Source organism: Rutilus rutilus, assembly GCF_951802725.1.
Source record: "Rutilus rutilus genome assembly, chromosome: 1".
Classification (NCBI taxonomy): domain Eukaryota; kingdom Metazoa; phylum Chordata; class Actinopteri; order Cypriniformes; family Leuciscidae; genus Rutilus; species Rutilus rutilus.
The window spans coordinates 9,791,085-9,816,781 of record NC_140209.1 but is presented as its reverse complement, the minus strand read 5'-3'; the positions used below and the strand labels follow the sequence as shown (position 1 = coordinate 9,816,781).

The following is a 25,697-nucleotide window of genomic DNA, read 5'->3' as shown; positions in this document are numbered from 1 at the left end:
TCAGCCCATAAAAATGCAAGCCCTAAAAATACAATGCATTAAAATGCAAGCATGCTTAATGCAATGCATATTTTTTCAAGTATAGTGCAATTCAACAGGCTTTTTGTTTCAAAAACATTTTGACATTATTTTACTTCCATAGATTTAGAGAGATTCTGGTGAGCTTGTAGAGGCTCTGATTATCAACACAAGAATGACACAGTTTGCAATAAAGATAAATTTATTAACACAGAGATATACAAGAGTAAAATATCACACTTACTAAATACTACTAAGGAAAGTGACTAAACTTCTAACAAAAAATGACTAAACTACTAAGAAAATGTAATCAATAATCAAACAGATACTACAAACAACTACACAAATGGATGTTCACAATGAATGTTAAGTAGATGAGCAATGGATTGGATGAAGAAATTGAAGTCAATTGTGGTCTTTCTAGATGCTGGTATGAAATAGTAAATAAGCATATGAATACAGATAATGTGTCTAATGTATCTATCTGTATTTGCAGACCCTAGATACAGTGTCTACAAAAACAAAAAAGGCCAAGGTCATGGGTTTGATTTCCCATGTATGTAAATGTAAATATGTGCCTTGAAATTCAATGTATGGATAAAAGCGTCTGCCAAATGCGTAAATGTAAATGTAGCAGCAACCTAATGCCCAGGCCTTTGGGAAGAGGTTTGGTTAGCTTATATTTATTTTCCACGTGGTTGGGTGATCAGTCCGGCAATGGGCTACGTCTTCCACTAGTATCTTTCCATTCGAGTGGGGGTAAACTGGATCACTTTCCAACAGTTGCAGAGCCGCACTGAGTGCTGGAGGTTCGCTGCTGGTCTTTGTGTAATCCGGAGAACTGTAGGTCAGGCGGTGGTCGATCCGCAGGATCCTTTGCAGGCTAGAGGTTACAAAGCTAAGAGTCGTGCAGCTCAGGTGTTGAATGCTGAAGTCCTCAACAGAAGCGGTTGAGATGCTTGAAGGTCCGTGCAGGTGAAGGTTTACTTGCAAGAGTATAACCTTGGTTGTGCTGATGTTCCTTCCCTCTTTAGGTCAGAAACTCTACTACTGTAGTGGTGTGATTGGGTCATTGCATTCCAAGTGTCCGCCCATCACGTCCCACCTTTCCACCCTGTGGAGCTTGTGGATTTGTCCCAAAATACACAGTTAAATGAAAGTGTCTTTAGAACCTTGGACATTTTCTTTCCAAACCTTTCTCAAAGTCCTTGCGGGAGCGTTCTGAACTTGTAGAGTCCAAACTTGATGTAAATTGGTTGAGGTATCACCCAGATGTCCATTACTGTGATAGTGGGTGAGATTACATTGGCTGTTATTCCAGGTGCAGTTTCCACTGTGAGCGCACAGTTCCCTGGATGAATAAGGAGATATGTAGGACATGTTCCTTACATGTTCTAAACCAATGTGTAAAAAGATTTGTCTTTTTCTCAGGGTTCTTTTTTCCTACCGTGTTCTAGCCAGTTTGGGGGCCCTGGGCAGTCCATGGTCGTTCACACGTTGGTCTCAGGAAGGGAGTTGAGGTGAAAATCCATGACCAAAGGGCAACCGGTGATTAGATTAGTGATCAATGGGTCATTGATGCCGTCACCTCTGGCAGTCCTGATTACAATAGTCCTGTAGTTGTATTTGAGGGTCCTATCACATCCTGCTGTCTTCTTAATCACAGTAAGACAAAGAGACTCCTGTTGTGAAGTATGGACCTCTGGTGCCATCATGTCTGCTGTTCACTACATTAGGCATTTAAAAGCTCTATTGACAAAATTAAAACATGGAAAGCTCAAAAAGCAAACAGTATTTCATGGCTTTCAGAACTAAAATTAATCCTAATTCAAGCAGAATGAGCATAAAATAAAGAGTGATAAAATGAGTAATGAGTTTAATCGATCATTACTTGAAGCAAATGCAAAAATTAAGTAAAAGTGAAAGCAAATGAGACAGATCTCTCTCTTTCCTGACTTATAAGAGCCAAATCATCTCAAGAGAAGAGGAGAAGAAAAGTGTTCAGTTTCAGAGCTACATACAATTTTATGATGTATTTGCATTTCTGATGAAAAACAACGAAGAACGAGTAAAAAATTAATATCAGATTAATTTCTCTCTCAAATGTGTTATGGTCTCTTCTTCAGCTCCCTGAACTTCAAAGGTGTTTTCCAGTGTGAATTTTCTGGTGCTCTTTCAGTTCATCTTCTGTAGTAAAGGCCTTCTTCACTGAAACACACACTGACGTGTCTTTTCTGGTGTAATATTACTAATGAATCTTCTCCTTTGTGTGAATCTTCAGGTGTTTCTTCAGGACTGATGCCCAATAAAACAGTTCACCGCACTGATCACAGTTAAAGGGTCTTTCTTCAGCATGAGAAGATGTGATTTCAGAGAGAAATCCTGAGCCGCTTCTTCCCAGTGTGAACTCTCATGTGAATCTTCAGACGTGAAGTGTTTTTTACACTGAGGGCAGGAGACAGATTTATTGGCTTCTGTTTTTCCTTTCTTGTTCACGTCCATCAGGTCTGAAAGAAACATTAAATCATGTGAGATTTCAAATGAGAGACAAACGTGAAATGAAAAGTGAAGCTCAAAGTCAAGATCACTGAGTATAATAGTCATTTTAATACCATCAAATCTGGTCAACAACTGCTGTGCACGATTATGATCTATTTTAATGTCATGAAGATGATTTGTGTTATAAATCACTTGTTTGGTCATGAAACTCTAGATGACGCAGGCTTGACATATGACCTGTAAGAAATCACAGTTTCCTACACGACACAAGCTGATTGGCCTCTAAGCTTATTTGTTTGACGTTTGTTGTGAAAGGGCCACCTGTCAACAAATTCTCATATTTTTGCATAGTGTTGGACTGAAGGAAAAGCAAATTCACGCCTGTACAATAGAGAGCGTAAAAGCGTCTGCCAGGGGCATAAATGTAAATGTCTCACATGGCAAAAGTTACTTTCAATGGACTCTTTACACAATGTTCTTGCTAATCATGACTTAAGTAATTCAAAGTGTTCATGAAATGCTAATGTTTTATTTAAAGTATTATTATATTATTCCAATCTTTAATGCTGGTTTCACTAGTGCCACCAAATGCTCTCAAATGTGTATCTGCAGCAGCTCTGGGCATCTGACAAAGTTTATATCTTACTGGTCAGCACATTTCTTTGAATGGCAAAGAAACTAGTTGAAATATTCTCCAACCTAAACACCAACCTTTTTGTTCTTTGGTATAATGATGTTTCTTTTTTAAAAATAGTATTTAATGATCAAAACAAACAAACACACTAACCAGGGCTGAAACAACTAATTGTACGTACATTGTACAACTGATCGTACATTGATAAATGTGGCAGTCTTCATTTACACTGAACACAATTATAAACGCAACACTTTTGTTTTTGCCCTGATTTTTCATGAGCTAAACTCAAAGATCTAAGACTTTTTCTACGTACACAAAAGGCCTATTTCTCTCAAATATTGTTCACAAATCTGTCTAAATCTGTGTTAGTGAGCACTTCTCCTTTGCCGAGATAGTCCATCCACCTCACAGGTGTGGCATATCAAGATGCTGATTAGACAGCATGATTATTGCACAGGTGTGCCTTAGGCTGGCCACAATAAAAAGCCCACTCTAAAATGTGCAGTTTTATCTCACAGCACAATGCCACAGATGTCGCAAGTTTTGAGGGAGCGTGCAATTGGCATCCTGACTGCAGGAATGTCCACCAGAGCTGTTGCCCGTGAATTGAATGTTCATTTATTTACCATAAGCCGTCTCCAAAGGCGTTTCAGAGAATTTGGCAGGACATCCAACCGGCCTCACAACCGCAGACCAGACTCATGCCTAGTGTTCTCATAACGATAACACAATCTCAGACCTGATGTGAGATTTAAACATAGCCACTGCTTAGGGCTGGGTATCGTTAAAAAAAAATTCGATACCAATACCGATACCTTGATTTTGATACTGGTTCCTGAACGATACTTTTTTCGATACCAATTTTATCAAATCCATTTTAACAATAATACATAACACATTACCTCAGAAAAACTTTTTTAATAAAGAGCTCATGCTCACCAAAGCTGAATTTGTTTGATCAAAAATACAGTAAAATTTGTAATATTGTGGAATAGTATTACAATTTAAAATCTTATTTGAATATATTTCAGAATGTCATTTATTCCTGTGACGTCAAAGCTGAATTTTCAAAATCATTACTTCAGTGTCAAATGATCCTTCAGAAATATGAAAACAGTTTGCTGCTTAATATTTTGGAAACTATTACACATTTTTTCATGATTCTTTGATGAATACAAATTTAAAAAGAAAAGCATTTATTTGAAACAGAACTCTTTTGTAACATTACACACGTTTTAAGGTCATTTTTGATCACTTCAATGCAGAACAAAAATTCTGACTAACCAACACATTTTTGAACAACAGTGTACATTTATTAGGTCGTTATTGCAATATAAACACTGTCAGAGTGGTCAACAAGGTAACTTATCTCTTCATTTACCAGTCGAAGACGCAGCAACTTTCTGCTCTCATGTTTACTCCGTGCACTGTCAAGGTCTTCATCATATCTGTCGTGGTACCGGTCTTTGCAGGAATTATTTTACTGCAAATACTACATCATGCGCTGTTGGCATCGAGTCTGGAGAAATGTAGCCACACTTCTGATCGACTTTTCCACATCTTTAGCGAATTGTGTGTGTGTGTGTGCTCGCGTCTCATGAGAATGTGCGTGGACAGTTTGTGTGCGCGGGCACGTCTCATGAGTATATGCGCGGAGAGTACCGCGCGTCTCGTGTGTGTAGAGTTTGCGTGCCGTTGTGCATTTCATATGTATTTGTTTGAGCACTGACGTTGATGAGTTAACCCCTTAGGTATCGAAATCTGGTACCGAAAAACAAGTCATTTTTCGATACTCGATAGTATCGAGGCAATTCGGTCGGTACCTAAAAAGTATCGAACTCGGTACCCAGCCCTACCACTGCTCACGTCCATATTGATACAAAAATGCCAATTTCTTGCATGGAAACCGTGCGCCCAATTTTCTGTAGTACGCTCGTTTTGTAAATGAGGGCAACTGTGTGAAAACATCTACCAAACGTGTCAATTTATAGCAGTAAATAAAATTTATATGGACTAAATGCACATGAAAAATAAAGCCTAACCCTTAAAGTAACACTATGGAACTTTTCCTCTGCGGTCGCCCTACAGGTTGGAAGCGGTATTGTCTCATTAGAACTACAGAAATGCGACCCGATCTGGCAATCTTAGATGCGTGGTTATAGCAGATAAAGGACCACAAAGTAGGGCTGTCACGGTGAAGGATTTTCCCTTGTGGTAATTTTGAGTGGCTCAATAGCACGATGTGCGGTTTTACCGCATTTATTCATTTATTTTGATTTATTTATATTTATTTGTTGCTATATAAATAAGTGTCATGATGTGGTCAGCATGCACAAAAACGAGTACATTTTCAGTAACCAATAAACCGAAACTAAACAGCGTCTCTGCGCATTGAAAGCCTGTCACTCAGCGCACTGTCACATTGCAACGGACTGTCAGATAATAATGAAACAAGGTTCATTTTTTTTAAACTTTGAACTCCACTTTTCAAGGCTCAGCTGACCAGCAATGCGTCGCATGGATAACGCTGAAGCTGAAGCTTCACTTAATAGAGACCAATGGCATTGATTCAATGCGTGACTCACCGAGTTTTGTTTCAGCGAGTTCCACGCGCTGTGGATGCTGACCAGCGCTGTCGCTGATGCCATTCATGGTAAATACTCTTAAACGTTAAAAGGATGACATAACAAATATTTAACTTTCCTTGGACACAGCAACCTTTTCACAAATATGACTTGACCTCAAAAACAGACGCAGGTAATCGCACGCGCTCAGTCGATCTCTCTCATTCACTGTCTGTTTAGGCTTAAGTGCAAATCCACGAAGCCTCTGTACAAACCACCATGATAAAAACAGTCTTATTATCATTATTAACTTATTTAACATTCAATACACATGCACGAAGTTCAAAACAAGAAGGATATAGCCTTCCTCTGCGGTTGGCTTGTCAGTAGCGCGGTACTGCAATATTGCGGTTATCGCGACAGCCCTACCACAAAGCAGAGTCATAATGCCCTACAAAGGCAAAATACCTTAAGTCGCTAGAGTGTGGAACTGAGAAAAATTACTTTAACGATTTTTAGTTGTCCCGCCAAATCAATTATAGGTAGGACACTGGAAATCTGGCAAATAGATGTTTTAGTAATGAAAATTATATATAAAAAAATCTTGAGCTCAAACTTGACTTTTGACCACTATTTTAAAGTTACTGTACTCTGCCTTTGTATTGTCAGCAAAAAGTGAGAATTCATGCCAAGGCAAAAGGCAGTAACTTCCACATCATCAATATTTGGTTGCTGATCACCATTAACAAAATCATTATAGTAATACCTGTGTAAAATCTAGTGATCATGGCATTTATTTTGTAAGATTTACAATTATTTATAGCCATCTACTTATTGCTATCCTGTGCTTTGGTTGCATTCTGATGGCATTATTAATACATTTGACATGACAAAATACCTCCATAGATATATTAGCGTTGGCTCGACCGCGTTTAGGGCGGGGCTAAACGCGCCGGCGAAGTTTTGGCACCCTGCCAGCTAGATGCATGAGTGCTGCTACTGCAATGTGTAACGTTTTTCTGTCAACTCTGCATAATCCTTCGCGATCAATATCGCACGTTTGTGCAGGACAAAGCTCTGAGGACATCAGAAGTTAGAGCGACTGATGGCAGCTGTACAAAGTTCACAGGCTAAACCGTCATTTTAATTTTAATGGACATTAAAACACAGGCAGAACACAGTACAATCTGGTAGGTAGCATTATATGATAGAACACCGGCACAGTAACTTCATATTGACGCGCGGCTAAACAAAGGCAGGGCACCGTAACTCAATTTGAGCGTTCCAAAACAAAGCCAAAGAGCGGTAACTGGTGTTACGGTGTTCTGCCTTGGTTTCTCATGGGCTTTTGGAAGTTACTGTTAAGACAAATCATTATTTTCTCGAAAAAACAACGGAATTGATTCAAGATACTCATCCACATGATAAAGGAGGTCTTGAATGTGCCAAAAATATAAATGACTCATTTTCGACCAAAAACGAAGTTACGGTCTTTTGCCTTTGCACGGCAGCATAGGTGCCTTTCACCCAGTTACGACTTGATGAACCACTGAAACGATTTTGGAAACATTATTTTAAGGTAAAAAATCTTCCTTAGTGTTGCTTTAATGGTGAAGCTGCTGCAGGAAAAGCACACAAGACAAACTAACTTGAAGATTCCAGGTTTTGTTTCTCAGCACATTAAGATTTACTACTCACTGTGATCTCACACTGTGTTGATGTGGTTTCTCCACTGCATGGATCTTCATGTGTCGCTTCAGGTGAGTTTTAACAGAGAAACTCTTTCCACACTGATCACACGTGTGCAGCTTCTCTCTGCTGTGGATCCTCTCATGTGTTTTCAGAGTTGATGACTGGCTGAATCTTTTGTCACAGTGTGAACACTTGTAAGGTTTTTCTCCAGTGTGGATCCTCTCATGTGATTTCAGATGTGATGAGTCACTGAATCTCCTGTCACAGTGTGAACACTTGTAAGGTTTTTCTCCAGTGTGGATCCTCTCATGTGATTTCAGATTTGATGACACACTGAATCTCTTGTCACAGTGTGAACACATGTAAGGTTTTTCTCCAGTGTGAATTCTCTGGTGCTGTTTTAAATATTGCGCTGTAGTAAAAGTCTTCTCACACTCAAAGCACATGTACTCTCTCACACCAGTGTGAGTTTTCTGATGTGTATGTAAATGTTGTAGCAGTGAAAAACTCTTTCCACACACAGAACATGAATGCGGCTTCTCCTTCGTATGAACTCTCAAGTGTGTCTTCAGCTCTGATGCACTAATAAATGTTTTGCCGCATTGATCACATGAGAACGGCTTCTCTCCAGTGTGGATCATCATGTGAACTTTAAGGTGTGGTGATTGACTGAAACTCTTTCCACATTGATCACATGTGAATGGCTTCTCTCCTGTGTGAATTTTTATGTGTCCTTTAAGGTATGCTGATCGACTGAAACTCTTCCCGCATTGATCACATGTGAACGGCTTCACTCCGGTGTGGATCCTCATGTGAAGATTAAGGTGTGAAGATTGACTGAAACTATTCCCACATTGATGGCATGAGAACGGCTTCTCGCCGGTGTGGATCCTCATGTGTTGCTTAAGGGATGATGATTGACTGAAACTATTCCCACATTGATTGCATACATGTGGCTTCTCTCCTGTATGAACTCTCATGTGAATCTCAAGATGTTGTTTGGTTGCAGAACTCTTCCCACACTGAGTGCAGGTGAAAGATTTCTTGGCTCTTCTTTTCTTTATAAATGTCTGTTTAGTCTTTGAGCGACTGAAAGGTTTTTCTCCAGGTTTGACATGATGTTCCTCCTTCAGTTCACTCAGTTCTTCACTCTCCTCGATCTCTTCCATCGGGTCTAAAATCAAAAAAAAAAAAAAGTTATTTTCAGTACATCAAAACAATTCCAAGTGAAAGGACATCACAGTGAACCATGATGTACCAAAGTTAACAACTTGTATAAATATTACAATCATTTTATGCCTTTTTATAAATTATACATCCCTGAAAATTTACATGAATGAGGTACATTGATCTTTAATTATTATTTTTAAAACATTATCTACAAATACCATATTTCAGTAGTGAGAAATATTAAGTATATTTGATCAACGACAATTATCTAATGTAATATTAATACATAAAAAATATGCAATAGTGTCATAATTTTGACACCAACATTTAGATAGATATTTAATTCATTAAACTAAAAACGTAATTATTAAAGGCCAGTAACAAAAAACTTTTCCTTCCACTGACGTCCAAGTGAATTTCGATGTGAGAAAAAAACAAATTTTTGCAGTAAAGTGCAGTAGATTGTTTATTTTGGGAATTATTATTTTTTCACAGAGTGTGACCTCATTTCACGACCGGTGCAGTGTGTGCAAAATGCTAAAAGTGTAGACTGACCGGTGACCGCGGGCTTTAACTGGTTTTAAACTAACAGTTTTTATTAGCATTATCTAAAATGTCCAAAATGTTTCACTCAACCCTGTTAACTTCTGGACTGAATTTCCTCTAAACAATTTATTAATTGTGACACCCAGGAAGTGACATCATCTGTGCCAGTGTTGCCAGATTGGGTCGTTTTGGACAAAAATTCAAGGGGGGGTAATCCAGCACCCGAAAAGCGTACCTTCTATGCGGGCATCCATTGCTAACCAAGCCTTCACCTGCTGTTAGCATTCCATTGACTCCCATTCATTTTGGCGTCACTTTGACAGCGAATAACTTCACATCTGAGGTGTTTAAAGACTCCATTTGTCCATTGTTTATTTCTAAAGAAACACGACAATGTATAAAAGGCTCCATTACCTTGTATCTTACGTTATGGCCCCGTAGAAGCAGTTTTTGTAAAAATAGGCTAACGATTGCATCAACCACGCGACTGTCGCTCAAAAGATAAATTACCGTATGGACAGGAGGAGAAGCTCGTGGGCAATCGGGGGGACGTGGAGGCAAAATGACTAAATAATTAATCAGAATACTTAGCAAAATTTGCTCCTAGCTCATGGACAGCTCCTACTCACACTCTCCATCTCTGCAAGATTTGGAAAGGAATGATTCAGATTTCTCTCGGCACAGCTACTAGAAGACTTACAACTGTCAGACGGGTTGCTCACATCACATCTAAGTCATCATGCTCAGTTTGACTCTGCGCAGTCGCTCAACCATCAGGAAGTGAGTGCTTCTAATTGACTTCACTTTTCTCCGTTGAAGTCTATGGGGTCGCTGTGTCCATTTATTTTACTGTCTATGCAAAAAATTGGGTGGGTGGACAAAATTTGGGCTGCTTTGGGGTCAGTTCGGCAGTTTTCAAAAATCTAAATGTTATAGTCTAATTGTTTAATAAACAAAACTCTAGCGTGTATTCCATAAAATCAGTAAACATGACACTGTACTGGCCTCAATAAATTCACATTCAATTATCCAGCAAGTTAAACTATTCAAAAATATGTTTTACTGTATGAATGGCGTGAAACTGAAAAATACAAATCCATGAACTGATAAGTTATATATGTAACCGGTACAGAAAGTGTACTGTTAAATGTATTTATTGTTTATTATAATTCACACAAAATTGTTTATTTTCAAATGCTTGATAGACCTGCCTGAAAAAATTTGTGATTTCCCCTTTAATTGATGTGATGTCATGATCCATCTTAATTACCTGTTTTGTCCATAGACAGTAAAAGAAATGGACACAGCGACCCCATTGGATTCAACGGAGACAAAGTGAAGCCCATTAGAAACTTTTACTTCCTGGGGGTCCAGCGTACTGCGCAGACTCAAACTGAGCTCGACGACGTAGATGTGACGTGAGCAAACCGTCTGTCTTCTAGTGGCTGTGCCAAGAGAAATCTGAATCATTACCTTCCGAAACTCGCAGAGACGGAGAGCGTGAGTAGGAGCTGTCCATGAGCTTGGAGCAGGAGAAACTTTTTGTAGGTGTTCTGATTAATTATTTTGTCATTTTGCCTCGACGTCCTCCCGATTGCCCGCGAGCTTCTCTTCCTGTCCATACGGTAATTTCCTACTGTGCGACAGAGAGTCGCGTGGCTGTGACGCAATCGTTAGCCTACTTTTACAAAAACTGCTTCTACAGGGCCATAACGTAAGCTACAAGGTAATGGAGCCTTTTATACATTTTCGTGTTTCTTTAGAAATAAATAATGGACAAATGGAGTCTTTAAACGCCTCAGATGTGAAGTTATTCGCTGTCAAAGTGACGCCAAAATGAATGGGAGTCAATGGGATGCTAACTGCAGGTGGGGTTCCGTTAGCCAATGGCGGCGTCCGGGGGTGCTTCAAAATAATACAAATCGCTGCACCCTTGGTTTTGTCTCCTCCTCTTCCCTTTTTGCAAGGTTAATGCACTGGAGAGGTGAGGTTATTTTGGGCTCCTGACAATCTTTTTTAATCTTAATTGTTGCTTCTATGTCTATATTTTCACTCTAATTTATGTATATAATATTATTTTACCTATCTGTGTGGTTATTTTTGTGATTTCATCCCATTTAAGTTATATTTTGCATCTGGGCCTAAATGTGGAAATGAGAGCACATGTGATTAAATGTACATCACATTTGTTTTATAGAGAGTTTGTTAAGGGCGATTCACTCAGAGGCTACTTTTATTTGTTTTAAATCACAGATTAAATCCAGTGAAACTGCCGCCTGTTGTCCCGTGTCTGTCTCCACAACACTACACAACGCAGACAAGTTTTCTAACTGGTGTCGATGGCCGCGCATCACGCAAGAGTGTAGTTAACAATTCATGAGTAATGATGTTTTATTAACAAAGTTTGGGAGGAGCACGTTCAGATAATTAAACCCAATTAAACACATGGAGCACATTCAGACAATCAAACCTAATTAGACACGAGTGGACCACACTCTGTTAAATCAACCCAATCAACGAAGTAAGAGGTGTATATATACACTGCTCAAAAAAATTAAAGGAACACTTTGAAAACACATCAGATCTCAATGGGGAAAAATATCATGCTGGATATCTATACTAATATGGACTGGGTAATGTGTTATGAATGAAAGGATGCCACATCGTTTGATGGAAATGAAAATGATCAACCTACAGAGGATTGAATTCAAAGACACCCCGGAAATCTGAGTGAAAAAATGATGCAGCAGGCTTGTCAATTTTGCTGAAATTTCATTGCAGCAACTCAAAATGGTACTCAGTAGTTTGTATGGCCCCCACGTGCTTGTATGCATGCCTGACAACATTGGGGCATGCTCCTAATGAGACGACGGATGGTGTCCTGGGGTATTTCCTCCCAGATCTGGACCAGCGCATCACTGAGCTCCTGGACAGTCTGAGGTGCAACCAGGTGATGTCAGATGGACCGAAACACAATGTCCCAGAGGTGTTCTATTGGATGTAGGTCAGGTGAGCGTGGTGGCCCTTCAATGGTATCATTCCTTCATCCTCCAGGAACTGCCTGCATGCTCTCGCCACATGAGGCCGGGCATTGTTGTGCACCAGGAGGAACCCAGGACCCACTGCACCAGCATAGGGTCTGACAATGGATCCAAGGATTTCATCCCGATACCTAATGGCAGTCAGGGTGCCATTGTCTAGCCTGCAGAGGTCTGTGCGTCCCTACATGGATATGCCTCCCCAGACCATCACTGAATCACCACCAAACCGGTCATGCTGAACGATGTTACAGGCAGCATAACTTTCTCCACGGCTTCTCCAGACCCTTTCCTGTCTGTCACGTGCTCAGGGTGAACCTGCTCTCATTTGTGAAAACCACAGGGCACCAGTGGCAGACCTGCCAATTCTGGTGTTCAAATGGGAAATGACAATCGAGCTCCCTGGTGCTGGGCAGTGAGCACAGGGCCCACTAGAGGACGTATGAGGGTGGCCCTCAGGCCACCCTCATGAAGTCTGTTTCTGATTGTTTGGTCAGAGACATTCACACCAGTGGCCTGCTGGAGGTCATTTTGTAGGGCTCTGGCAGTGCTCATCATGTTCCTCCTCGCGCAAAGGAGCAGATACCGGTCCTGCTGATGGGTTAAGGACCTTCTACGGCCCTGTCCAGCTCTCCTAGAGTAGCTGTCTGTCTTCCTGGAATCTCCTCCATGCTCTTGAGACTGTGCTGGGAGACACAGCAAACCTTCTGGCAATGGCACGTATTGATGAGCCATCCTGAAGGAGCTGGACTGCCTGCTCAACCTCTGTAGGGTCCAGGTATCGTCTCATGCTAGCAGTAGTGACACTGACCCTAGCCAAATGCAAAACTGGTGAAAAACAGTCCGAAAAGATGAGAAGGGAAAAAATGTCAGTGGCCTCCACCTGTAAAACCATTCCTGTTTTGGGGGTTGTCTCACTGTTGCCCATCTAGTGCACCTGCTGTTAATTTTATTAACACTAAAGCAGCTGAAACTGATTACCAACCCCCTCTGTTACTTAACTGACCAGATCAATATCCCAGGGCCCGTATTCATAAAGATTCTAAGAATCCTCTCAGAAAACTCTTAATTTAGCTTAAAAACTTCTATGTAGGAGTCTTAGCTTAAGAGCGATTCGGGACCGATCTGAGAGCAACTCTGAGTAAGGAAAATACAAAAACTTTTATCTTAGTGAGGAGGCGGGGTTGACCCCGTTGCTATGTATGACACAATCTTTTGAAGACTGTGATTGGTTGGTTGTCCAAGAAGGAAAAAAAAAAAGTGATTTTAAGTATAGGGTCTATTCTAAGCCTCCACTTTGAACTTACATGCGTAATTTTTCCTATTTGATCATTCTCTCACACACACACACACACATTATATATGTGTATATAAATCCTTTTTTTATTTACCATGCTGTTGATTTCCTATAAGGTATTATTTGATTGCTTAGAATGATAAAAATTGTTCCACTCTTTCCAGTTACACTGATTGCTGGCATGTCTATTTAAGCGGTGGTTTGAATGTTGGTTTTAATGTATCAAACATGGAATTTTCCCAGTTGCCAAATATCGTAATGTAGTGATTACTTTCATTTCAGGCGCTATGGCATTTCTGCGCTGTGTCGGAGATATTAGCGTGTCTCTAAAAAGATCAGTCACAAACATGATCCCTGCACGATCTAATCTATAGCGTCTTATTAACTCACTGTCATCCATTGTCCGCAACACATTTCTTCTCCCTCTTCGTCTTTCTGCCATTTTCTCCTCTGCTAAAGAAACTCTTAAGCCTCTTAAAAGTCCTCGTCCGTGCTCCTAACAATTTTGACCTTAAGACCTCTTTTAAGGGTTAAGATGCTTTCTGAATTACTTTTTTCTTTACTAGGAGTTTTTCTTTAATTTTAAGAGTAAACGCCCACATTTCTAAGAATATTCTTAGAATTTTGTCACTAGGGGCTACTCTTTGCATTAAGATTCTTTATGAATACGGCCCAGGAGTTTAACTGACTTGATGCTATTCTCTGATTAAAAAGTGTTCCCTTTATTTTTTTGAGCAGTGTATATATATATATATATATATATATATATATATATATATATATATATATATATATACATATACAGTGAGGAAAATAAGTATTTGAACACCCTGCTATTTTGCAAGTTCTCCCACTTAGAAATCATGGAGGGGTCTGAAATTGTCATCGTAGGTGCATGTCCACTGTGAGAGACATAATCTAAAAAAAAAAAAAACAGAAATCACAATGTATGATTTTTTAACTATTTATTTGTATGATACAGCTGCAAATAAGTATTTGAACACCTGAGAAAATCAATGTTAATATTTGGTACAGTAGCCTTTGTTTGCAATTACAGAGGTCAAACGTTTCCTGTAGTTTTTCACCAGGTTTGCACACACTGCAGGAGGGATTTTGGCCCACTCCTCCACACAGATCTTCTCTAGATCAGTCAGGTTTCTGGGCTGTTGCTGAGAAACATGGAGTTTGAGCTCCCTCCAAAGATTCTCTATTGGGTTTAGGTCTGGAGACTGGCTAGGCCACGCCAGAACCTTGATATGCTTCTTACAGAGCCACTCCTTGGTTATCCTGGCTGTGTGCTTCGGGTCATTGTCATGTTGGAAGACCCAGCCTTGACCCATCTTCAATGCTCTAACTGAGGGAAGGAGGTTGTTCCCCAAAATCTCGCAATACATGGCCCCGGTCATCCTCTCCTTAATACAGTGCAGTCGCCCTGTCCCATGTGCAGAAAAACACCCCCAAAGCATGATGCTACCACCCCCATGCTTCACAGTAGGGATGGTGTTCTTGGGATGGTACTCATCATTCTTCTTCCTCCAAACACATTTAGTGGAATTATGACCAAAAAGTTATATTTTGGTCTCATCTGACCACATGACTTTCTCCCATGACTCCTCTGGATCATCCAAATGGTCATTGGCAAACTTAAGACGGGCCTTGACATGTGCTGGTTTAAGCAGGGGAACCTTCCGTGCCATGCATGATTTAAAACCATGACGTCTTAGTGTATTACCAACAGTAACCTTGGAAACGGTGGTCCCAGCTCTTTTCAGGTCATTGACCAGCTCCTCCCGTGTAGTTCTGGGCTGATTTCTCACCTTTCTTAGGATCATTGAGACCCCACGAGGTGAGATCTTGCATGGAGCCCCAGTCTGAGGGAGATTGACAGTCATGTTTAGCTTCTTCCATTTTCTAATGATTGCTCCAACAGTGGACCTTTTTTTCACCAAGCTGCTTGGCAATTTCCCCGTAGCCCTTTCCAGCCTTGTGGAGGTGTACAATTTTGTCTCTAGTGTCTTAGGACAGCTCTTTGGTCTTGGGCATGTTAGTAGTTGGATTCTTACTGATTGTATGGGGTGGACAGGTGTCTTTATGCAGCTAACGACCTCAAACAGGTGCATCTAATTTAGGATAATATATGGAGTGGAGGTTGACATTTTAACAGGTCTTTGAGGGTCAGAATTCTAGCTGATAGACAGGTGTTCAAATACTTATTTGCAGCTGTATCATACAAATAAATAGTTAAAAAATCATATATTGTGATTTCTGGATTTTTTTTTTTTTTGATTATGTCTCTCACAGTGGACATGCACCTACGATGACAATTTCAGACCCCTCCATGATTTCCAAGTGGGAGAACTTGCAAAATAGCAGGGTGTTCAAATACTTATTTTTCTCACTGTATATATATATATATATATATATATATAATATTCTTTAGGGGTGTAACGGTTCACAAAATTCACGGTTCGGTTCGGTACGTTTTCTATACAGCAAAAAGAAAGAAATGCCAGAGAAATTTCCTTGATTTAATTTTCTTAATTCTTTTTTTTAATTAAAACTAACATCATAAAGTATGATATTTGTTTTACTTTGAGCAATTCTGGAGCTATAATTGACTCTTCTTAGTAGCATATAAAACAGAACAGCTCCTTGGAAAAAATGAAATTTAATATTGTAGTAGTTATAAACAAAGGTTTATTTTAGTTCAGAATAACATTTGAGGGCAGCAATTTTAATTTTATATTAAATATAAATTATATTTATATATCGGTCGATCCCTAGTTCAGATTAACATTTGAGGGCAGCACTTGTATTCATAATGTCAAAATAAAACTGACGTAATGTTACTTGAAGGCATTATAGCCTACTATTCCTGCCAAACTTCTATGGTTGCAGTTAGTGTTACTGTAGTAAATCCATGGTGAATGTTGCTGATCTGTGGACACTGGATAGTTCATTCATGGCACAATGTTTCTTCCTGGTTTCCATGTCAGCGCTGTTTGATCCGTTAATAACAGAGAAATGTGAATGTTTGTCACTAGATCTGGCAGCGCGATGTTATTACTTCTGTGGCGAATTCAAATACTTTCTTTACTGGATTTCTTATTAGCGCTGTGTAGTAACAGTGTCGCATGATCACGATCGGCTCGCGCTGCACTGGTCCTGATAAACGGTCCTTCAACCACACAATAACGAGTAGCTCAGTTTCGTTCTGCTTGCCATTTGATGTTGGGCAATGTTGTGGTCGCGCCGGCGTCTCTTTATGAGCACGCTTGCCACGTGCAACGCGCCTACATTTGAAATTTTGGTCGGCAGGAAAAATGGTCTAACGAACCGTTCGGTTTGAAAATGCGTACCGAAAACCGAACCGAAAGCCTTGTACTGAACGGTTCAATACGAATATGCGTATCGTCACACCCCTAATATATAAATATATATATATATACTGCAAACTTACCTCCGTTCGTTGACAGTTTAACAGCATCCCTCCACCACCCCATCTCCTCACTTCTAGTCCTAAATAGTCTTACAACAACGGGGGAGTACTCTGGGTTCGGGCAAAATTTCCGAGCTCAGAGCCCTCCCCCAGACAGCACGCCAAATACGCATAATCTTTACTCTGTTTAATTGATGTAAGTGTGAACTCGTGAAAGTCATGCCCTACTGGTCTGGGACAACATCCCATCCAAAATGTGACGTGCTACCCCAATCATACGCTTGGGGAATAAAGATCGAAGTGCATCTCTGGTCTTGTAAAAACTTTTCCACACCATCCTCCTCAGGAGAACTTATCCCCATTTCTTTACATACGCCAATGAAATTGGTTCTGCAATCTGAACGTAGTTGCTTGGCTGTACCACGAAATGATAAGGTGATGAAAATGCATGCTCAATGCATTAATGAAGCTTGAAGAACTAATTTCCTCTACCACTTCTATATGGACTGCCCTTATACATAGGTAAGTAAACAATACTGCCCATCTCTTACTATTTACATGACCTCCACGTGTACGCCTTGCTGACACTTCCCATGGACCAAACATGTCCAGTCCAACATAAGAGAAAGGAGGCTCTACTTGGAGTCATTCTGCTGCTGGCAGATCAGACATTTTTTGCCCTTTACTTTTCCTCTGAGCTTCCTATAGGTAACACATTGGTTTAGTACCTTACTAATGAGCCTTTTTCCTCCAACAAGCCACCTGCTCTTATAGGTCCTTCTGTAAAATGCCTTCCCTGATGTTGAACGTTTTCATGGTATTATCTTACAAGCAGAGTTGCTATATGATTCTATGGCGAGTAGGATTCTTTCAGCTCAAGACTGGCATGGCGAATATGTCCTTTAATTCGGAGTAGACCATCACTATCAATGGTTGGATTCAACTTGATTGGCTTTGTTTGAAAAAGTTACGTTTGATCGGATGCACTTCCCCTGAATAAACTTCCTGCTGCACATTTCTTATAATTTCCTTCTCTGCTCTTTCCAGTGAGTCCACAGAGATCCCCTTCTTGCAGTTCTGCCAACCAGCACAATCTCCATCTTCTGGTGAATGAGCGAAACAGTAAGCAATATGGGTAAGGTGAGCTACAGCCTTGACTACAAACTTCCATCGGGAAAAACGCCCCCATCGATTTGAGCTCAGGCAATTCTCAGACACGTGGACAGTGTTTTCACCTTAGGACAAATTTTGATTCTTGGATTGTGAAATGTCAAGACATCCGACATAATACTCCATCTTACTCCAAGACTTATTATTATTACTATTATTACTTATTACTATATCTTACCAAGGCAGTTCATCCACAAAAAGATCGAGATTCTGGAGGTATTTGGCTGAGTCTTTAACTGGAAACGCAGCCGCAGTTCAGCCTATACCACGGCGCTAAAAGGTTGATAATGTCAGCCCGAGATCTGTCGAGGGACCGATTGGAGTCTATTTTTAAGGTGATTAACTGGTTGATTTGATCAACTTTTGTCTTTAACTTTCATTAATGTTAGCTTGATAGTTAAGCTAGCTTTAGCCACTAGCCAGCATATGCAAGTGATCACGCAGGCGCTTCTGTTTTATACTGGAGTGTAAAGACTTCACCAGAGGGTTAGTAACTACTATATATTTTGTAACTAAGGGTATGTTTACACAACAACCATATCAAACCTATTTGATGTTCACACAGATCTGCGAAAATGACAAAAGAATGCTGTATTATGCATGCTACACCAGTAACGTAGTTGGCGATGTCACTTTGTCAAGAAACATCCCGCAAACATGTAATACGCAAGCTCGTTCACAAAATCACGTTCTTGTTGTTTACATGGATGGATATGGTAATGGCATCATTCTCACTCTTGCACTTCAAAAGCTTGTGTTTTCATGCCCCCAAAACCTTGTGGTCGTGTTAATGAACGGCCAAAACGCACAAAAGCATTTCCGTTTTCAGTGGTGTCCTGTAAACGCACCATTTGCTCGTAAGACAGAGCTCTCCTTATAATGCAGTCTTTTATCTTCATTGCCAGGCCAATATCAGCCTTAAAATTCGTTGGCAGAATTTTTGTTAAAATGAAATTCATTTCTATTTGTCAGGTTAAAGTTGAATCTTACTTTTTTGCCTCGTAACTTACGGTAAAAATAGGCCTACTTTTCCACTGAACTATATACTTAATCATGAAATAACTTGATACATATTTTTTTATGTGTAAATAACATTCAGAAACTGTATTTGAAATAAATAGCAATCAAGTTGTAAATATGAGTGTGAAGCTCAGGATTTTCTTTAAGCCCCAAGTTTACGATTTGGGGGTATGTCAGTGGGAAACGTGGCAGAATCACATTCACATAGTAGTATATAGGGAGTCTTAGCCTCAGACGGGACCGTAGGCCATCAGTCTGAATGTCTTGCTACACGAGACTACAATATATATATATATATAGACATTTAGTAGTGACATTAATTAATTGAACTTTATTGCATCCTTCTCTTTAGGTTGAGCCAGATAGTTTTTATTTAGAGGACGAAATAACAGGAGAAACATTTTTTTCCAGATCAATCTGGACATTTTCAGACCACCCTGATGAGAGACAGACGATCATTTGCTGTGTCAGGGACAAGCAAAGAACAAGTTTTGACACCAGTTGCAGGCCCCTGTCGCCCAAAAGGGAGCCCTGTCTTTAGACACTTATCTAATACATTTCAAAACCCTCTCCGAAGGGACAAATCAGCAAGAAAACAAATTTATGTAGCAGACATTGACAGCAGGAAAATATCTCCATACAGTATGTATTATTAACCAGATCTTTTAGTTCATAAATTGTACTTCAAATGCTGTAGCTTATGTTAAACTGAATTAGTGGTTCCCAACCCTGGTCCTGGAGTATCAAAATCACTGCACGTCTCAAAGTCCTCATGAAATCAATATGGAACATATTTAATCGTTTGAATATCTGTAACCACGCCCCTCCAACCATGCACTTTGCTTATCTCATCCACACACAGACGCAGCCGTTCTCATTTTTAGAAAACCATATATTATTACAAGGAAAAATATTAACACACGATCATTGTTGTCCATGAAGATGAGAAAAAAATAGGCATAAATCTAGCTTACACATTTACCCAAATTTTTATACGCCTGTTTAACCAAAGCTAATTTGGGTGGGTTTCTCATTTACAAGCACCATAAACGGTATTTATTGTCTGAATTTCACTATAAAATAGACAGAACCTGATGGCTGAGAATTTGTTTCATATCAAAAGTAACCTGCTCTGTCTAGTCTGTCGGGTGTCAGTGTCCTCTTTGCTCCGTGATTTTTCTCTGCGTGAGAAAATGGATGTGTGGCATGAGAGCGTGTGAAAAGTGTAAATTGCGTGAGTCTCACACTGAATGCGTAGAATTGGCAGCCTTACTTTTAGAAGGGGGATAAATCCTTTATTTTACTGTCTATGGATAAATCGTCGGCAGCGTTCCTCCTTCCGCCATGCTTCTCCTCCATGTGAGGATTGTTTACAGACTAGAGTGCGCGCGGCGCCGCATGCACACAGTGCTTCTACATGTGGGGATTGTTTACATCAGAGTGTTTCGCGCAGCATATATGCAGTGTTTGTTTAAGCGGTTGATGGAAAATAAGCTAATGCGCGTTCTATAAATATAAATTCTGATCTATTATTTTTCACTGTATTTTGAAGTGCCCGCGATAACAATATCGTGCATATTCATTACCGCGATTTAGCACATTACCGAATACCGGCACATGTCTACTTCGTCATATTTAATTGTCACATGTACAACTGCTGGTCCCAGCAATTGTCGTCCTGTTATTCCTGTACAAACATGACTCTGTCCAGTTAGTGGCTTGTTCTCCGTCGATACAACAGTTCCTTTGTATTTGTGGACAATGACACTAGTCACTTCTCTCTCATGTGACTTTGAGCGAGCCAGAGATGGACAGGGACTTCTTTATTTCAGTACAATATTTTTAGATGGTCCTATGCTTTAGCAACCCAGCTAATCAGTGGCATTATTATTCACAGACTTCTTATTGTGACCCTTTCTGCGTTGACGTCGACTTTGAGGTGTGAAAGAAGCGAAGGAAATGCCACTCTCAGGTGGACCACCTTCACCCATTAAATCAATATATATACACACACACACACACACACATACATACAAATATACAAATATCATCATATTATAATAATACTAGTATATGTTGTATTTATAAATATAATAACTGTTTGAGGTGTCTTAAGAGAATAGCTGGCCTGGGGAAGTTTAGCTTCAGTGCCACTCACACACACACACACACACACACACACACACACACACACACACACACACACACACACACACACACACACTATACAAACTGTATTTGTTTTTGGTTTGGTTAATAATTTGGTTAAAAATGGGCAGAAATTCTGTTGAATCTTTTTCTGCTTTGAATTAAATGCTCAAGTTCTTTATATTTGTCACCTCATTCTTTGTAACTATAGCATCTGTGCCAACAAGGCCGTAACCAGGGTTTGAAAATTAGTGAGGTCCGGGGTCAGGTGTTAAGAATTGTGCTATAACAACACCCACAAATGCAACTCATTATAATACACTACATTAGGGCTGCACGATATATCGCATGACATTGTTAGGTGCGTCTCGTCAGTAAAGCTGGTTCCTTGATTAGTAGTAAATCGCCATCACCTGCTTCCAGATGGAGCGGCATTTACTACACAGCGGCGTAGTTAACTGACAAGCTGAGCCATATCGCATAATTATCGCGGACGTATCGCCTGCGATAATTAATGCGATATGGCTCAGCTTGTCAGTGAACTACGGCTCTGTGTAGCAAATGCCGCTCCATCTGAAAGCAGGTGATGGCGATTTACTACTACCGGTAATCAAGGAACCGGCTTTACTGACGAGACGCACCTAACAATGTCATGCGATATATCGTGCAGCCCTACACTACATACAGCTTAAACTTTAAAATAGACAGACATTCTTTTGTCATTATTTTTGTTTTTTTGACATCTCATTTGTCTCATTCTGATCTCTTCCTCTATGTTGCTCTCCTCTTTGTCCTCATATCCATCTTCCTGATCTTTCAATTTAGGCTTTTTTTTGCTGTTGGTTTAAGGAATTTTTTTTTTAAGAAAAATTCTGTAATGTGATGTGGTCGCTACCAATACATTACTGTACCGAAAATGTGCCGTCACAACCAAACCATGCATGTTTTGTCTAAGAATAAGGTATATTGAATTATCAGCTAAGATGTTATTACAGTGATTGTAATGAATCCTTAACTATGATATCAGTATGATTAAAATGCCTTTTACAAAGAAAGATTGGATTCAAAATACAACAAATCTGGTAAATTACACTTGCAATATTGTCAAAATTGTAACAGTTATTGATTTACCTGTGAAAACTTTTTTTTATTTTTTTATTGCGAAGGTAGATGTAAACAATATATGAATAGATCAATATAAGCCTTCTTATTAAATTATTTATTATTGTGTTTCGGTAGTGAGAAATTTGGGGAGAGGAAAAATATTCCAAAACTTTCTGAAAATACAATATGATAATTAACTGCACAATTACTAGAAATGTGTACCTTGGATATTATACAATTTGCATAAATTTGTGGAAAAAAAAAAGAAAAAAAAATTAACTAATGTTTTTATGAGGACTTTGTGTGAAAGGTTAACCAAACAGCATGAGCCGTCTTCCAGCTGGACAATATTTTGGATATTTTATTCTGTAACATACAGATCTGTAGGCTATTATGCTTTTATGTTTTTGATAGTGTTGTACATTTCTTACAGATAATCACGATGGTCATTGCGTTTGTCTTGCCGAATGTGGTATCTTCCTGTCAGTTTGTATAAGCTTCTTTTTTTAAATTAAAGCCGGCAGTGCAATGTTGCCAGATATTGCTATGAAGAACAAGAAGAGAACAAAAACTCCGAAATAAGTTCAAAGCTTGTATTTTGGAAATAAGATTAATATATCACTAACCCTAACATGCAACTTCCCACTTTATTCACTTTCTAAAGTGTCACAATAAAGGGGAACGACTCCAAAAAGACGTATAATAGGTGGATCTGGCAACACGGAGGCTGCAATCGCGCTCGCGTGCAACACGCCCCCTGTTCTAGCCTCTCGTAATGACATAAATTGCAAACACTCATATGAAGTTGTTTAAAGGGTAACTAAACCCCTGGTCAGAGCCTGACTCCACCCACTGGCAATATTTGAAAAATGCTAGAAAAGTGGGCAGACCCCAGCGGAGATAGAGGGGTCGAACCGTGAGCGGGGGGGCATGCACCTGAGACCCGCTGTCAGACTCTCTAAAATGGAGAGTGACTCACAGGGTCGCGAGACGACGTAAAGTACATGCATCTGATGAGTTTTATCGAGTTGATGTCAATAGCGCGCGCTCTCTATAGGCATTTTCATATTTTGCCGCTATGTGAAAAAGTCCAGCAAAATGCGCTGGCGCGTTTGTCGACCCCAGAGGATTAACTTTAGCCTAACCATAAATTGTGATTAAAATATATATGATCACTCACATCAAGACGCCGCTGCGGTGGTGGAGTCCATGTAGGAGGAGCAGCGTTTGGCACTGCGTCGCTTTTCAGCGCGAGCTGTGTGGAAAAGCTCATTTCCACCTCTATTGCGTTGGAAAAGCAATTCCGCGTAAAATGCAGGTTTCACTGGCGCCTAATTTCCAAGTCCGCTGGAAAGCTGTGCAGTTGCCACTAACAACACTACACCTACCACTGTACTAAATACAGATAAATCTAGGCTAGTTCATCCAAGGGCGTGGTGAGCTCGTACCAAGGGAGGGCATGGTGAGCTGGAACCTGCTTAAAGGGATAGTTCACTTTGAAATTAATTTTGATATGTTTTAGCTTACCTCAAGGGCATCCAAGATGTAGGTGTCTTTGTTTCCGCAGTAGTTTCAATTTTGATATTTTTAGGTCAAACCATTCTTGTCTGTCAGTCATATAATGCATGTCGATGGTCACTGGCTCAAAACACAAGCACAGAGTCCAAATTAAAACAATTCCCCATCGTCCAAATGAAACAATTCCCCATCATAAGTACACATTGATGGCCTAAGACACGAAACGAGCGGTTTGTGTGAGAAAACGAACAGTATTTATATCGTTGTTATCTCTTGAAAACAGCACACGTCCAAATGATCTGACGGCGCGGGCGGGTATAGATATATACATAGATGTCGCATTGGCTACGGTTTCGTTCCAATGAACTGCAGTAGCGAAGGCGACATCTAGTATATACATCTATACCCGCCAGCGGGCGGGTATAGATATATACACTAGATGTCGCATTGGCTACGGTTTCGTTCCAATGAACTGCAGTAGCCAAGGCGACATCTATGTATATATCTATACCCGCCCGCGCCGTCAGATCATTTGGACGTGTGCTGTTTTCAAGAGATAACAACGATATAAATATTGTTCGTTTTCTCACACAAACCGCTCGTTACGTGTCTTAGGCCATCAATGTGTACTTATGATGGGGAATTGTTTCATTTGGACGATGGGGAATTGTTATAATTTGGACTCTGTGCTTGTGTTTTGAGCCAGTGACCATCGACATGCATTATATGACTGACAGACAAGAACGGTTTGACCTAAAAATATCAAAATTGAAACTACTGCGGAAACAAAGACACCTACATCTTGGATGCCCTTGAGGTAAGCTAAAGCATATCAAAAATTAATTTCAAAGTGAACTATCCCTTTAAGTCACGCAGTACCGCTTACGTCACGCAGTACCGCAACATCCAATAGGAAAATTCAACTGCTGTAGCCACCGTTCAACCTGAAGAGGGCAGCACTCAGACGTTTTTACACCATATATTGTAGAATTAAAACACTTTATACCCAAATGTCAAAAAAGTTACTCGAATCAATGACCAGCACTAATAAAGCCCCATTCTTACAGATCATTACCTAAAAAAAGTTGGTTTAGGGTTTAGTTACCCTTTAAACGGCTAGTTAATCATTCAGAGAGCTTGAAATGTTATTTAAAAATTACCGAGGTCCGAACCGGTGATCATAGCTGCTGGCTACGGCCATGTGGGCCAACCAACCCCATTGCATGTGCCACTAACCCCCATACTTGACACAACATGACTTTAATGATGAATAAAACATTTCTAGGAATCATGTGAACATTAAATGTATCTGTTGATTAGCTGAGATCTCAACCTTTCAGTTGTTACTGGTTCGACTATTTTAACACATAGCATGACTGAGAAATATGACAGAGAGTGAAAAGTGAGCCAACCAGCCCCGCTCTCCCCTAACTGATGATGTAAGTCAAACAAATATTATCTTAGACAGTTATTCAATCACATTGAAACTTAAAACTAAAACAAATTATATAACCATTAAGAGTACAAACATACCTTTAAAGAAGAGTAGTAAGAGGCGAAATGAGCAAAACACACCGGAAGTCCTGCTCTCTCACTCCTGCATGGACAAACACACGCGCGAATGAAGAGATAGGCGTATCACGAGCGCCACTTTCAACGAGAGAGATCGCTAATTACACGGTTTACACTGTGAGAATGTTACAAAGAGACAGTAAATAGCACATGTGTATGAGAGAGAGTAAGATACTGTGCTTCCCTACTGCTTTCACAGTGAGACTAAGCGCGAATGCTTAAAGGGGCAGACGAAGAGAAAGCAGTACACTTCCTAACGGCAGTT

General features: G+C 39.9%; 1 protein-coding gene across 2 annotated transcripts; it reads right to left on the bottom strand.

Annotated features, from left to right (window-relative positions):
• Positions 1-235: 235 nt before the first annotated feature.
• Positions 236-25,695, bottom strand: LOC311283321 (uncharacterized protein). Of its 2 annotated transcripts, XR_014626048.1 has the most exons (4): positions 25,394-25,695; positions 7,417-8,584; positions 1,466-2,525; positions 236-1,369 (listed from the first exon to the last, which is right to left on the bottom strand). XR_014626048.1 is itself a non-coding variant. In XM_084397672.1 (3 exons), the coding sequence occupies exons 2-3, from the start codon at positions 8,577-8,579 to the stop codon at positions 2,483-2,485; spliced, it is 1,206 nt and encodes a 401-aa protein (XP_084253798.1). In that variant the 5' UTR covers positions 8,580-8,584; positions 25,394-25,695; the 3' UTR covers positions 236-2,482. The 2 variants fall into 2 exon arrangements, 1 of the variants encoding a protein (XP_084253798.1); XM_084397672.1 differs by having other exon boundaries at positions 236-2,525.
• Between the last annotated feature and the right edge of the window lie 2 nt (positions 25,696-25,697).

What these genes read in the sequence shown, in the direction of transcription:
- LOC311283321 (XM_084397672.1), bottom strand. Translation starts at nt 8,579, where the DNA reads ATGGAAGAGATCGAGGAGAGTGAAGAACTGAGTGAACTGAAGGAGGAA. An exon ending in CAACACAGTGTGAGATCACA is followed by an intron (nt 2,526 to 7,416) that starts GTGAGTAGTAAA and finishes TGTTTCTTTCAG; the next exon opens with ACCTGATGGACGTGAACAAG.